Raw genomic sequence first — 14405 nt, forward strand, 5'->3', positions numbered from 1 at the left:
ACAGTATTATGCTTAGTAAATTAAGCCTGGCGGAGAAAGACAAGTATCAAATGATTTCACCCATCTGTGGAATATAACAAGAAAGAAAAAACTGAAGGAACAAAACAGCAGCAGACTCACAGAACCCAAGAATGGACTAACAGTTACCAAAGGGAAAGGGACTGGGAAGGATGGGTGGGAAGGGAGGGATAAGGGGGAAAATGGGGCATTACGAATAGTACACATAATGTAGGGGGGTGAGGACATGGGGAGGGTGGTATATACAGAGAGGACAAGTAATGATTCTACAGCATCTTACTATGCTGATGGACAGTGACTGTAATAGGGTATATGGGGGGGACTTGATAATAGGGGGGGTCCAGTAACCATAATGTTGTTCAAGTAACTGTACATTAACCATATCAAAATAAATTAAAAAAAAGAAAGAAAAGAGAGAACAGTAGCCATACGGCTGTTCTTTGTTCCATTTCAGAAATAATTCTTTCTTCTCTGACTTGAGACTGGGGGAAGTGGGCAAAGAAGTAGTAGCCAACTAAAATCAGCAGGTACTGGGAGAGTGTGGTAATAGCAAGGAACATGCTTAAGAAGAAAGGATGGTATAAACACACAAAGTTTTAAAAAACAAGTTAACCTAAAATTCATATGGAACCACAAAAGACCCCAAATAGCCAGAGCAATCCTGAGAAGGAGGAATAAAGCTGGGGGGATTACGCTCCCCAACTTCAAGTTCTACTACAAAGCCACAGTAATCAAGACAATTTGGTACTGGTACAAGAACAGAACCACAGACCAATGGAACAGACCAGAGAGCCCTGATATAAACCCAACCATATATGGTCAATTAATATATGATAAAGGAGCCACGGACATACAATGGGGAAATGACAGCCTCTTCAACAGCTGGTGTTGGCAAAACTGGACAGCTACATGTCAGAGAATGAAACTGGATCATTGTCTAACCCCATACACAAAAGTAAATTTGAAATGGATCAAAGACCTGAATGTAAGTCATGAAACCATAAAACTCTTAGAAGACAACATAGGCAAAAATCTCCTGAATATAAACATGAGCAACTTCTTCCTGAATGCATCTCCTTGGACAAGGGAAACAAAAGTGAAAATGAACACATGGACTATATCAAGCTAAAAAGCTTCTGTACAGCAGAACAAAAAGGCATCCTACAGTATGGGAGAATATATTTATAAACGACATATACGACAAGGAGTTAACATCCAAAATATATAAAGAACTCACAGGCCTCAACACCCAAAAAGCAAATAACCTGATTAACAAATGGGTGGAGGATATAAAGAGACAATTCTCCAAAGAAGAAATTCAGATGGCCAACAGACACATGAAAAGATGCTCCACATCACTAATCATGAGGGAAAAGCAAATTAAAACCACAATGAGATATCACCTCACACCAGTCAGTCTTTTTGATGGTGGCCATCCTAAGAACAAATGCTGGCAAGGATGTGGAGAAAGGGGAACCCTCTTACTCTGCTGGTGGGAATGTAAGCTAGTTCAACCATTGTGGAAAACAGTATGGAGGTTCCTCAAAAAACTCAAAATAGAAATACCATCTGACCTGGGAATCCCACTCCTTGGGATTTACCCAAAGAATACAACTTCTCAGATTCAAAAAGACATAAGCACCTCTATGTTTATCGCAGCACTATTTACAATAGCCAAGAAATGGAAGCAACCTAAGTGTCCATCAGTAGATGAATGGATAAAGAAGAGGTGGTAGTTATACACAATGGAATATTATTCAGCCATAAGAAGAAAACAAATCCTACCATTTACAACAACATGGATGGAGCTAGAGGATATAATGCTCAGTGAAATAAGCCAGGTGGAGAAACACATGTGCCAAATGATTTCCCTCATCTGTGGAGTATAACAACAAAGCAAAGCTGAAGGAACAAACCAGCAGCAGACTCACAGACTCCAAGAAGGGACCGGTGGTTACCAAAGGGGAGGGGTGAGGGAGGGCAGGTGCGGAGGGAGGGAGAAGGGGATTGAAGGATATTATGATTGGCACACATGGTAGGTGGTGGGGGGGTGTGTGCATGGGGAAGACAGCATAGCACACAGAAGGCAAATAGTGAATCTGTGGCATCTTACTACACTGATGGACATTGACTGCAATGAGGTATGGGTGGGGACTTGATAATATGGTAAATGTAGTGAACCACATTGTTTTTTCATGTAAGACCTTCATAAGAGTGTGCATCAATAATACCTTAATAAAAATTAAAAACAAAAAACCAAAAAAACAAGTTAGAGGCTATTTAAGAACCTGATCACTAACAAAGCCACTTAGGGAAAAGTAAGAAATCAACAGAGAAAAAGAGCCAAACTCCTAAGAGGCCTGACAAACATCCACATTAACATGGAAGGTAGTCAGGTCCTTAGTGACAAGGGTGAATAACAGGAACTAACTCTGAACACTACTCTACCTCTATATTTTCAGTTAAATAAGCCAATAAATTAACTTAGTACAAATGTCATTGAGATAGCTCAGATGATGGTTAGCACTTTTTAGCAATAAATATTTTTAATTAAGTTATGTACATTGTTATTTTTTAGACATAATGCCATTGCACACTTAATAAACTACAATATAGTATAAACCTAACTTTTATATGCACTGGGGAACCAAAAGATTAATTTAACTTGCTTTTCTGCAATATTCACTTTACTGCAGTGATCTAGAACTAAACACATAATATTTCCAGGGTACACCTGTATTCCACCCTCTTGTTATGTGCAATATTTTCATTCATTTGCTTTTTGTACTCACAGATCTAACAGATGCCTAGTGGGCAAAGCCCTGACTGATTTCTTCACCTTAAAGCAAAAATTCCCAAGGTCCCCAACATCAGGCTCTGTATTTAATTAACACAGGCACAGGCAATATTGCTCACCAAATGTTTATATAACAGGTTCTCCCCAATCCATTCCCTAATATCACAGCAGGTAGCCCTAAATAAGAATAAGCCTAAGATTGTCTTTAATGTGTATGTGGAGTCCAAAGTAAGTTCATTTCACATGGTTGTGTTTTACAGATGGCCAGTCACTTTCAGAGAACCAGAGAAGAAATCACAAAATACCTGCATTTCCATTTAAAATGAAGAAGTACCTAAAGGCACACACACGACTGACTACCAACCTGAACTTAATACAGTTTACTGAACAATAAATTAAAACCATCTACTGCAGTTCAGACAGGGACAGAGAAAGTCATTTTTTTTGGTTTGAACATTGCTTTTCTTAAAGGACTAAAACATACAACCTTGAATTTAAAGGACAGAAATAATCCATTTTAAGAAGACACGAAATCTATCATGGTAATAAAACTAAATGCTTGCATTCTTTTGCCTGGACAGATATGAACTTTTGAGCCCATTTTTATTGTATTTCAATACCATGGGAATCAACAAGCAAAATACTTTTTTTCCAGGGTACATTAAAAAGCTGGGGGTCATTGACCATGTGCATAATAATGTATCTGCAAATGGCCATACTACCCAAAGCAATCTACAGATTCAGTACAATCCCTATCAAAATATGAACAGTGTTTTTCACAGAACTAGAGCAAATAATCCTAAATTTGTATGGAACCACTAAAGACCATGAATAGCCAAAGCAATCGTGAAAAATAACAAAGCTGGGGATATCATAATCCCTGATTTCAAACAACACTACAAAGCTACAGTTTATTTTATAAAACAAGTATGGTACTGACACCAAAACAATGGAACAGAATAGGCAACACAGAAATAAACCCACCCCTATATGGTCAATTAATATATGACAAAGGAGAACATGCAACGGGGGAAAGATAGTCTCTTCAATAAATGGTGCTGGGAAGACTGGACAGCTACACACACACAAAAAAAACTGGATTACTGTCTAATTCCATACACAAAAATATACTCAAAATGGATCAAAGTCTAAAATATAAGACCTGAAACATAATACTCCTAAAAAAAAAACACAGGCAGTAAACTATTTGGCATTATTAACCTTTTCTGGATATTATCTCCACACACAAGGGAAAGAAAAGCAAAAACAAACAATCGGAACCACATCTAACTAAAAGCTTCTGCACAGCAAAGGAAACCATCAACAAAATGAAAAGGCAACCTACTGAATGCAAGAAGATATTTGCGAATGGTATCTCTGATAAGGGGCTAACACCCAAAATATATAAAGAACTCATACAACTCAACACACTCAAAAAAACCCAATTTAAAAATGGGCAGAGTAACTGAATAAACATTTTCCCAAAGAAGTCACACGGAAGGTCAAAAGACATGAAAAGATGCTCAACACCATTAATCATCAGGGAAGTGCAAATCAAAACCACAATGAGGTATCACCTCACCCTAGCCAGAGTGGCTAATATTAACAAGACAAGAAATAACAAGTGTTGGCAAGGATATGGAGAAAAGGGAATTCTTATACATAATGGTGGGAATGTAAACTGGTGCAGCCACTATGGAAAGCAGTATGGAGGTTTCTCAAAAAAACTAAAACTATAAATACAAGTAATTCTATTTGAAAAGAAAATCACTAATTTGAAAATTCATATGCACTCATATGTTTATCAAAGCATTATTTACAATAGCCAAGATATGGAACAACCTAATCATCTGTCAACAGATAAATGGATAAAGAAGTGTGGTATCTATCTATGATGGTATATTTACTCAACCATAAAAAAGAATTAAATCTTGCCACTTGAGACAACATGGATGGACCTAAAGGGTATCAGGCTGAGTGATATAGAGGAGACAAATAATACCACATGATTTCACTTACATGTGGAATCTAAAAAGCAAAACAAACAGAAAACAAAAACAGGCTCATAAATACAGGTAACTGGTCATTGCCAGAGGGGAGCCTGGTGGAGGAATGGGTGATATAGGTGAAGGGGAAAAAACCTTGTGAGAATGTTTGATATCTGAGTGATGGTTACACATGTCAAAATTCAGCTACACATGTCAAAATTCAACCAACTCTATGCTAACATAGATTTGTGCATTTTATGTACCTTAATTTGGTACATAAATTTATGTAGGAAATACTTTATGGAAAAGAAATGCTATAGAAATAGACATCTGAGTAGTTCCCACCTGCTTGGGTACAACATGTCATATTCTCTCTACCAGAGTAAATTCTTAATAAATATGTTCCACATTAAAAAGTAATAAAGTATATCTGCTTAGAGTTTTTAAATAGCACAATCTGGGGATTATAGGAAAACTGTTAAGAATGAAGAAGCATCTCAGGAAATGAGGAGTGGGTGGATGTAGGATGGAGCATTTGTGCGTAGGCAGGACATGAAACCATTAAGGTAAGAACCAGATCTTCTGGAGATTCACATACCTTCCTCTTTATCTTACTGACATAGGAAATGTAATTCATTAGAGATGGATGCTTTAGGCATAGGTGAGAGCCTAAAGGCTTCAATTAATCCACTACAAACCATAAAAAAGGATTATAGATCTAGTTAATAATAGTATCAATAATTGTGAAAACAATACTTTTCAACTGAGAAATATAACATATACTTAAACCAAATAAAATAGATACAACATATGTTTTGCTCAGGGTTATAAAAAATTTATTTGTATTATTAAACATGCACATGCATGTGTGTATATTGATGTATGGGAGAAATGGGAGGGAGAGATTGAAAGTGGAAGTGAGATTTTACTTTTTAAAAAATTACTACCTATGCCAACAAATTTGACAGCGTAGATGAAATAGGCAAATTCCTAGAAAGTCACAAATTAACAAAACTGACTCAAGAAGAAATGGAAAATCTGAATCTATAAGACATAAAGAAATTGAACTAGTAACTAAAAAATTCCCAAAAGTCAACACCCAGCAGGACGGCTTCACTGTTGACAAACTCCCCCAGAAAATAGAGAGGGGGTAGCACATTTCCCAACCTACATTATAAGGTCAGTATCACGCAGGTTCAACAAATCAAACAAAGACATTACAAGAAAGGAAAATGACAGATACCTTTATGAATATAGATGCAAAAATATTTAACAAAAATTTTAACAAGCCAAACCCAACATGATCAAGTGGAGTTTATCCCTGGAATGCAAGGTTGGATTAACACCTCCCACCCCCCCCAAAAAACAATGAATGTAACATAATCATAGAACAATAATGTACATATTGTTATATACCTACTATACACATATTCATAGAATAAAGGATAAAACCGCATGATCATTAATAAACAAAGAAAATATATAACAAAATCCAAAACACTTTTGTGACAAACTTGCAAATTTGGAATAAAAGGGAACTTAACCTGATACAGGGAGTCTATGAAAAGCCTATAGAGATCACATTTAAAAGAGGAACACTTTATCTTCAAGATCAGGAACAGGGAGGGCAAGGATATGTGTTCTCCTCTCTTCTACTTAATACAGTACTGTTAAGTTCCAGTTTTAGCCAGTGCAATCAGGCTAGAAAAATAAAAGGCAACCAGACTGGAAAACAGTTATTCACAGGTGACATGATTTGACAGAGAGAATCCTAAGGAATCCACCCAAAACTATTAGGTAAGTACAACAAATCTGCAGAATATACAAAAAAAATTGTTTTTCTACAAACAAGCAATAATCCAAAAACAAAACTAGAAAATAGTTTGCATTCGTGATAGCTAAAAAAAAAAATTAAATATGTAGGAAAAAAGGCAAAGGAGTGTAAGGCCTATTCTATGAAATTTTCAAAACTTTCGTGAGCAAAATGGTGCATGCAAAAAATGAACCATCACCTCACAGGATACACCACAAAGTTAATTTAACTCAGAATGGATCACAGACTTAAATCTATCTAAGAGCTAAAACAATAAAACTTTTAGAACAAAACACAGGAGAAAATCTTTAAGAACAGAGCAAAGATTTCCATACCAGAAAGCGGGATAAACCAAACATCATCAAAATTAAGAACTATTGCACTTCAAAAGACGCCACTTAAAAAAGGATAAGCAAATAACCAGAAGAAAATATATGCAAAACATACCTGATGAAGGGCTTGTATCCAGAATACGTGAAAAAAAACCTTACGACTCAAAATAAGACAAACAACCCAAAAAAATGGGCAAAAATATGAGCAGACAAGTCACAGAAGATACACAAATGGTTAATAAGCACATGACAAGATGCTCAACATCATTAGTCATTAGGGAAATGGAAATTGAAACAACAATGACATACCATTTCATACCCATTAGAATAGCTATATTAAGACAAGGAAGAACAAATATTAGTGAGGATGTAGAGAAATTAGAGTCCTCATACACTGCTGGTGGGAATGTAAAATGGTGTACCAACTTGAAAAAGTTGGGCAGTTCCTCAAAAAGTTTAACATAAAATAACATACAATTCAGCAATTCTACTACTGAAGAAATTAAAATGTGCCACAGAAAAGACTTGCATGCAAATGTTCACAGCAGCATTATTTCTAATAGTCAAAAACAGTAATCAACAAACTTCCTTCAACTGTGAGTGGTTAGACAAAATGTGTTATATATACATAAAATGGAAGACAATTCAGCAATAAAATGGGACAAACTACTGACACATATTACATCATGGATGAAATCTCAAAAACATGAGAAAGAAAAAAGCCACACATGAAAGATCACATACTGTATGGCTCCATTTATATGAAATGTCCAGAAAAGGCAAATTTTGAGAAAACAGAAATTACATCAGTGGTTGATTGGGGCTAAGGGTGTGAATGAGGATTAATTACAACTGGTCATGAGGAACCTTATTGGGGGTATAAAAATATTCTAATATTTTATATTAGATAATATATCTGGGATAATAAGAGATAAGCTGGAATGTGTGTTCCAAAACTTACTTGTGTGGATTATGAAAGTCATTACACATCATGCTGAGTTTAAGTTTCCCTTTACAGAATAGTTATTTGAGTATTTAACACAATGAATGAATACAATGAGTACAATGAACGAATGCGTAGTATAATTGTTAGTGACCCAGGAGTTGATGGTGTGGCAGTAATGAAGTAGTATTAATAGTAGAAGCTATATCAGGTGCGGCCCAGTATGTATTTGGTAAAAAAATGTTAAGCCTCTTGCACCAAAATGTCTAAGGATTTATACGGACACTGTTAGAAACAAATTACCACACCTCTATTTTTATCTAAAACTAAAGCAAACAAGAACCCTTTTCTCAAGGAAACTAAGCTGAGACAAAGTTCTACCTATCAAGACACAAAGTTCCTCAGGAGTGACAGGTATGATTTACATAGTACATGTACCAATGGAAATCCAATGCAAATATATACAGTTCAATTGCTTAAACAAGGCAAATCTTTTTTAAAAGGGAAGGTATGTTAACAAACTAAGCAGACAGTAAGAACCATTAAAATAGGAAATAACTCACACCAATGGTTATTTCCTACTTCACAGGGGAAACATGAATTATGAAGTATTTCATTAAATTACTGGTATATTGGAAAGAGGAAAGGCACCATGCATGCAAATAATGTTTCCAGCTCCATTTTCAAACACCAAGAGCCACAGCATTTAGTCAGAGGTTGACAAGCTACAGTCCACAGGACAAATCTGGCCTGCCACCTGTTTTTATAGTTTTATCGGAAGAAGGTACACATTCATTTATGGTTTGTCAGTGGACTACTTTCCCACTTCAACAGAAAAGCTGAATATTCACTATGGAGACCATCTGACCTACGAGTCTAAAATATTTGCTATCTGGCTCTTTACAAAGAATGTTTGCAGATTTAGTTTGTTTAGTGCTTGGTATGAGCTAACACAGTTTAAATGTTTAAATCAAGGAATTTAAAGGTAAGATTTCTGGATCTGATAATGCATTGGTTTAAAGATATACTGGGCACATCGTGTGACAGCATATATACTGACATTGCAATACTCTGGAGCCAAAAAGGGGTGACTCTATCTTTCAGATATATGAAGATCTAGGCAAGATATTTAAGTCTGTTTTCTCATTTCTTTATCATGGGCATTATACCTATACCTTCCAGAATTATATGTACAGCACCCAAAAATAGCAGTTGGTAATAAATACTTAAAATATGTTAGTTCCTTCCACCTACATTCTAAACTGGGAGTTTTATATACCCTCAAAATTTTGCAATGACTTCAAAGCCAGGCAACCTGTCACTAGGAAACACTACTGTATTGTGCAATGTACATCATTCCCTTATCTATCCAATATAGATTTACCAACCTGGAATATCTACAACTTTTCTATAGTAATGTCCATATATAACCTGAGATGATGAGTTCAACAACTACAGTTCTTACCATGTGAAATTTCAGGATACACACATATACAAATATGTATATGTATATAATACACACATATACAAATATGTATATGTTTTGCCTTAAAACTCAAAGATAGCACTCTTTGTTCTAGAATAGTAACTATATTATCCTATCCACTTTACAACTTTTTCTGATTTTTATCTTTCCAAATTAGTCCTCATTTCTGAGTCTATGAAGCCACTTTTAATCTTGCTGGTTAAAAACTGAAAAAATTCTACATAAACTATAAATGTCAGAATGTGTCAATGTAGGTTCCTCAGACGTACCAAAGGGTATTACTCTGGTGAGGAATACTGATAATCGGGAAAGCGATACATGTGTGGGGCAGAGGGTACAAAGGAAATCTCTGTACTTTCCTCTCAATTTTGCTATGAACCTAAAACTATTCCTAACAAAAAAAGCCTTAATCTTAAAAACAGTAATAATAATGAGGATTAAAAAAAGAAAGCAAGAAGGAAAGACAGAATCTTGTAGACAAAGCAACCATACATGATGACTTTTCCTGGGACCGTCTTTATGTAGGCCTGTCATCACAGAGTAGTTATTAACAGCACCCCCACTTACTCTCAAGTGTCCTGGGTAGCATAACAAATTACATGGTCACTTTGATTCAATGCCTCAACTTTCCCCATTTAAAACACCTATCAGTACTTCAAAATTCAAACTCAATAAATAACTGGGGAAAGGGAGTATACACCATCTCCTGAATCTTGAATGATTTAGAAATTTGCTACCCAAAGTGTTAATACAAGTTTCTCTTCATTCTTACAATACTTAGAATCCTCTTTTCCCTCATTTTCTAGGGTCTAGATACTAACATTAAAAAATCCCATACATACAACCTAAACATAGAACTGGGAAATATATGTCTACACTTTTTCACATACTATGATACTTTAATAATGTATACACAAAGTATTTTTTAGGAATCTAGCAAAAATTTTTTAATAAAATGCTTTATGTGAAAAATTGGGATATTAAATGTATACATGGTGGGAGGTCTGAAAAATAAGTAAAAATATTAATTGGGGTGATATGTCAGTGGTGATACTAGGTGAATATACATTCTTTTTCTCTATGTCAGTGTTCCCCAGATTTACTTAAAATGCATCTGTACTGTGTTTATAATAAAAGACTCACATATGTAGCCAAAGGAAAAGATGTTCATACTAAAGCTGAAGTGAATATACAGGGGATGCACCCAAACTTTAATAAATTCAAAACTGCTATGCTATCTAGGTACAGCCTAAATAATATGAGGTACTTAAGGAAGGCATAAAATACCCAGGAGACTTTTAGGATAAAGGGACTGTCCTTTGCTTATGCAAAGTACTTCTAATGTCATCAGTGGCAAGATTCTAGAGTTCAAGGTGGTGTTAGAGTAATGGTTCTTACCCAGGTTTAAGCTTGAAGAGGATCCATGTGAAGAGAGGGAAGGAGGTGGTGTCTGTGAATGTCCTGGTCCCTGACTAGGGAGAGGCATGCCCACGGGTCCAGGAGAGGAGGAAAAGCTAAGGCCGTTATAAAAACTGTGTCCAATGGGGGTCAAGCTGCTCGATGTCCTCTTATAAAGGTCACTGCTGCCAGTCAGGGAGTCACGGCGGGAGCCACTGCCAGTGTTGGAGTTTGCAACTAAAATGGAATTAAAACAATGCAGATAAGAACAGGCCTGTTCTTCGAAGAACAAGCCTAGTGACCTGTTCCTAACACTTTGATCCAGACTCCTTACCACCGCAAATTTGTCAGCAGAGACAGCCTAACTGTTCATGTGGCAATTCTAGGGGCAGATAAAGTAATAAAGAGGACATGGCTCACGTTAACATGAAACTTTTGTTCAAACCATCACACTTTTGCTAATTTACCTTCCTTCTGTGTTACATATTATGGGGTTGGGGTGGATTAAAAAGCTCTGATGGCCACATAAGCTATGGAAAAGGTGAAAGAAAATGGGCTAGAAAGAATGCCTTTCATCAACCCAAAAGTTGTAATAGAAAAATGGAGTACAGAAAAAAAGATTTGTAAATGGGGTATCACCCCACCCGCTACACAAGACGGATTCAATCAAGAGTTATTACTAGCCCCCAATTCCAATTTAAGATATTTTCTCTCAAACATGCCCTTCTGTTTTCAAATCACATTGTTTTACAAACACTGCAATTATCCCATGTTTACCTTACTACTTTCCTGCTTATTTCTCCCATCAAAACATAAAGTATCTTGATCTAATTTCTTTGCTTTCACTTTTCTATGATTATCCACCTTAATTCTTCTCAAAAGACTGAAGTAAATGACTCTTTAAGGACTGCAGATTATGGAGTTCATTCCCCTGAGGTCCCTGATAAGTAAGTCCTCCTCCTGCAGTTTTTAACATCCACATTTCTGTACTTCCCTCCACATTCTTCCCAATGTCTGCAAAAATCTCCCTGGTTTTTTAATCCCTGAAACAAATCGACTATGTGAGTATAAATAAGTAGCAACATGAATATAGAACTGAAGTAGGCCCCAACTGTATAACTTCATTTTAATATTAATAGTCCATCATCTCAAAGATATGTGGGTGGCTGAATTCCCATGGGGTTCAGCCCAGATCTGCCTGGGGTATCTGTCCAGGGTTCCATGCCTTATCAGTGTTCCATAAAGATTATAAAAATAATTAAAAACAGTTTAACAGCACATCAGTCTGATTTCTACCTGCTGTTCCAAACCCTCCAAGAGCTGATCCCAGGGTGGCGCCGAGAGAACTGCTACTTCCAAATCCCAAAGATGTGTTGGCAGGCTGGGCAGAGCCCTGGGAGAAGAGGGAGCTGCTCTGCGAATTGCTGCTCAGAGAGTTGTTGCCATAGAAAGAGCTGGATGCCAGGTTGTTATTGGGCTGCTGCTGGGGCTGGGGCTGAGGCTGCTGGGTTCCTAAAGGGCGAAATGGTCCATTTGTTGTTCCAGCAAGACCACCGGCTGCTCCATTTGCTGAAGCTGCGGCCGCTGCAACAGCTATGAAGAAGAAAGCAAACCATTTGGCTATGAAAGGGACTGGCCACATTTCCAAACTACATTGTTATCCTTTTGAAAACCTTTTAATGCAGCCCTATCTTTTCAGAGCAGACACAAACCTTGCAAAGAACTATACAACTCTCTTTCATCCCTTCATCTGAAGCTTCTACTTTCTATTGCTATTTTCAATTTGAAGTTAAAATACCACTGGAGCCAAATTCACTATGTTGGTAGCTTTGAAGAATCTGTTGTTTAAAACAGGTACAGATATCAAATATACCCATTTTAAATATAACTACTTCCTAAAATCTCAGATTCTACAAGTATCTCTATTAAGGATATCCTCCCAGAACCACTGCCAACCACATACTAAGGCTTCAAAATTCCTAAGATACTTAAGCGTACTGCTCTCTTCTAGATGTTCTCACCACTGTTCCTAACTGAAAGAGGAAAAAAATACATATACGTATATACAGACATACATGTTTATACACACATACATACAGCTTAAAATAAAAACCTATTCCTGCCCCCACGAAAATTTATTGTACTGTATTTCTCACCATCCCCTTCTACTACCTCCATCCCTGCACCCAACCCACCAAAATAACACACACACATACACACGCCAAAAAAAAACACATTATGTTAAAACAATGACATGGGTTTCTGTGTAATTAGCCTTGGACTTTGGCCAACAGTGCCATTCTGTGTGAGTAGTCCAACTTCCTATGTTCACAGTGGAGCAGGTCTTTGCTGCTAACCAGCTGGTACATGTTGTCAACAGAATAAGAATCTATCAAGGTCACTTGCTGCTTCTGATTCTAAGTATCACAAGGTAGAATTGCTATATTGAGATTTGTCATATAAAGTGTACCTGAACATATTTTAGGAATACCATTCACTACCCCTTTTACATCTCTGACATGAGTCCATTAAATATGAGCTCACCTGCTTGTGCGGCTGAGGAACTAATGATGACTGGGGCAGGAGCTACCAGTCGAACAGGAGCTCCAAGACCATTTCTTGCTCCAGCATTCACGACAAGAGCACCAGTTTGGTCATAGTAAGCAGCAGGAGCCAAAACTGGATAACCTGAGAATATCAAACCAACATGTAAATACATATGAAACCAAAAATGTCCTCTGGGCATGAGCATATTATGAATAATCACAAACTCAGCTTTGGGGACAGACAGACGTAGATTTACCTGGCTTCACCAGTTAGCCATATAATCCTGAATCTCTGGGTAGCCATTTCCTCATCTGTAAAGCAAAGATAATACCAACACCTGCCTCGTACAATTATTGTGAAGATTAAAAGATGGTATCTGGTGCAATAAGGAGCGGTGTTATTTACCATCCACTAAGTGCTAGAAAGGGAATTTGGAAGGATGAGGAAAAACTTGTGCTCTCCAAAGTGCTAACCAAGGCGTATAACCAGCAATCATACACTGACAATTTTTTTTTATTTTGTTATCATTAATATACAATTACATGAGCAACATTGTGGTTACTAGATTCCCCCCATTATCAAGTCCCCACCACATACCCCATTACAGTCACTGTCCATCAGCGTAGTAAGATGCTGTAGAGTCACTACTTGTCTTCTCTGTGCAATACTGCCTTTCCTGTGCCCCCCACTACATTATGTGTGCTAATCATAATGCCCCTTATTCCCCTTATCCCTCCCTTCCCACCCATCTTTCCCAGTCCCTTTCTCTTTGTTAACTGTTAGTCCATTCTTGGGTTCTGTGAGTCTGCTGCTATTTTGTTCATTCAGTTTTTTCTTTGTTCTTATACTCCACAGATGAGTGAAAACATTTGGTACTTGTCTTTCTCCACCTGGCTTATTTCACTGAGCATTATACCCTCTAGTTCCATCCATGTTGTTGCAAATGGTAGGATTTTTCTTCTTCTTATGGCTGAATAATATTCCATTGTGTATATGTACCACCTCTTCTTTATCCAATCATCTACTGATGGACGCTTATGTTGCTTCCATTTTTCGCTATTGTAAATAGTGCTGCAATAAACA

The 14405-nt window shown here is 36.9% G+C and overlaps 1 protein-coding gene across 14 annotated transcripts in view; it reads right to left on the reverse strand.

Moving 5' to 3' along the window:
* Positions 1-14405, reverse strand: part of PUM1 (pumilio RNA binding family member 1) — a 130113-nt gene that overhangs the window by 22921 nt on the left and 92787 nt on the right. For 10 of the 14 annotated variants that reach the window (XM_073233529.1, XM_073233541.1, XM_073233540.1 and 7 more), the window contains 3 exons: positions 13320-13463; positions 12072-12368; positions 10776-11012 (listed from right to left, as the gene is read on the reverse strand). In XM_073233529.1, the coding sequence (XP_073089630.1) occupies positions 10776-11012; positions 12072-12368; positions 13320-13463 (678 nt within the window). The remainder of the gene's footprint in view (positions 1-10775; positions 11013-12071; positions 12369-13319; positions 13464-14405) is intronic. The other 4 variants (XM_073233538.1, XM_073233537.1, XM_073233536.1 and 1 more) reach the window with 2 other exon arrangements.

The sequence above is a fragment of the Manis javanica genome, chromosome 4 (genome assembly GCF_040802235.1).
Source record: "Manis javanica isolate MJ-LG chromosome 4, MJ_LKY, whole genome shotgun sequence".
In the NCBI taxonomy this organism is placed as follows: Eukaryota; Metazoa; Chordata; class Mammalia; order Pholidota; family Manidae; genus Manis; species Manis javanica.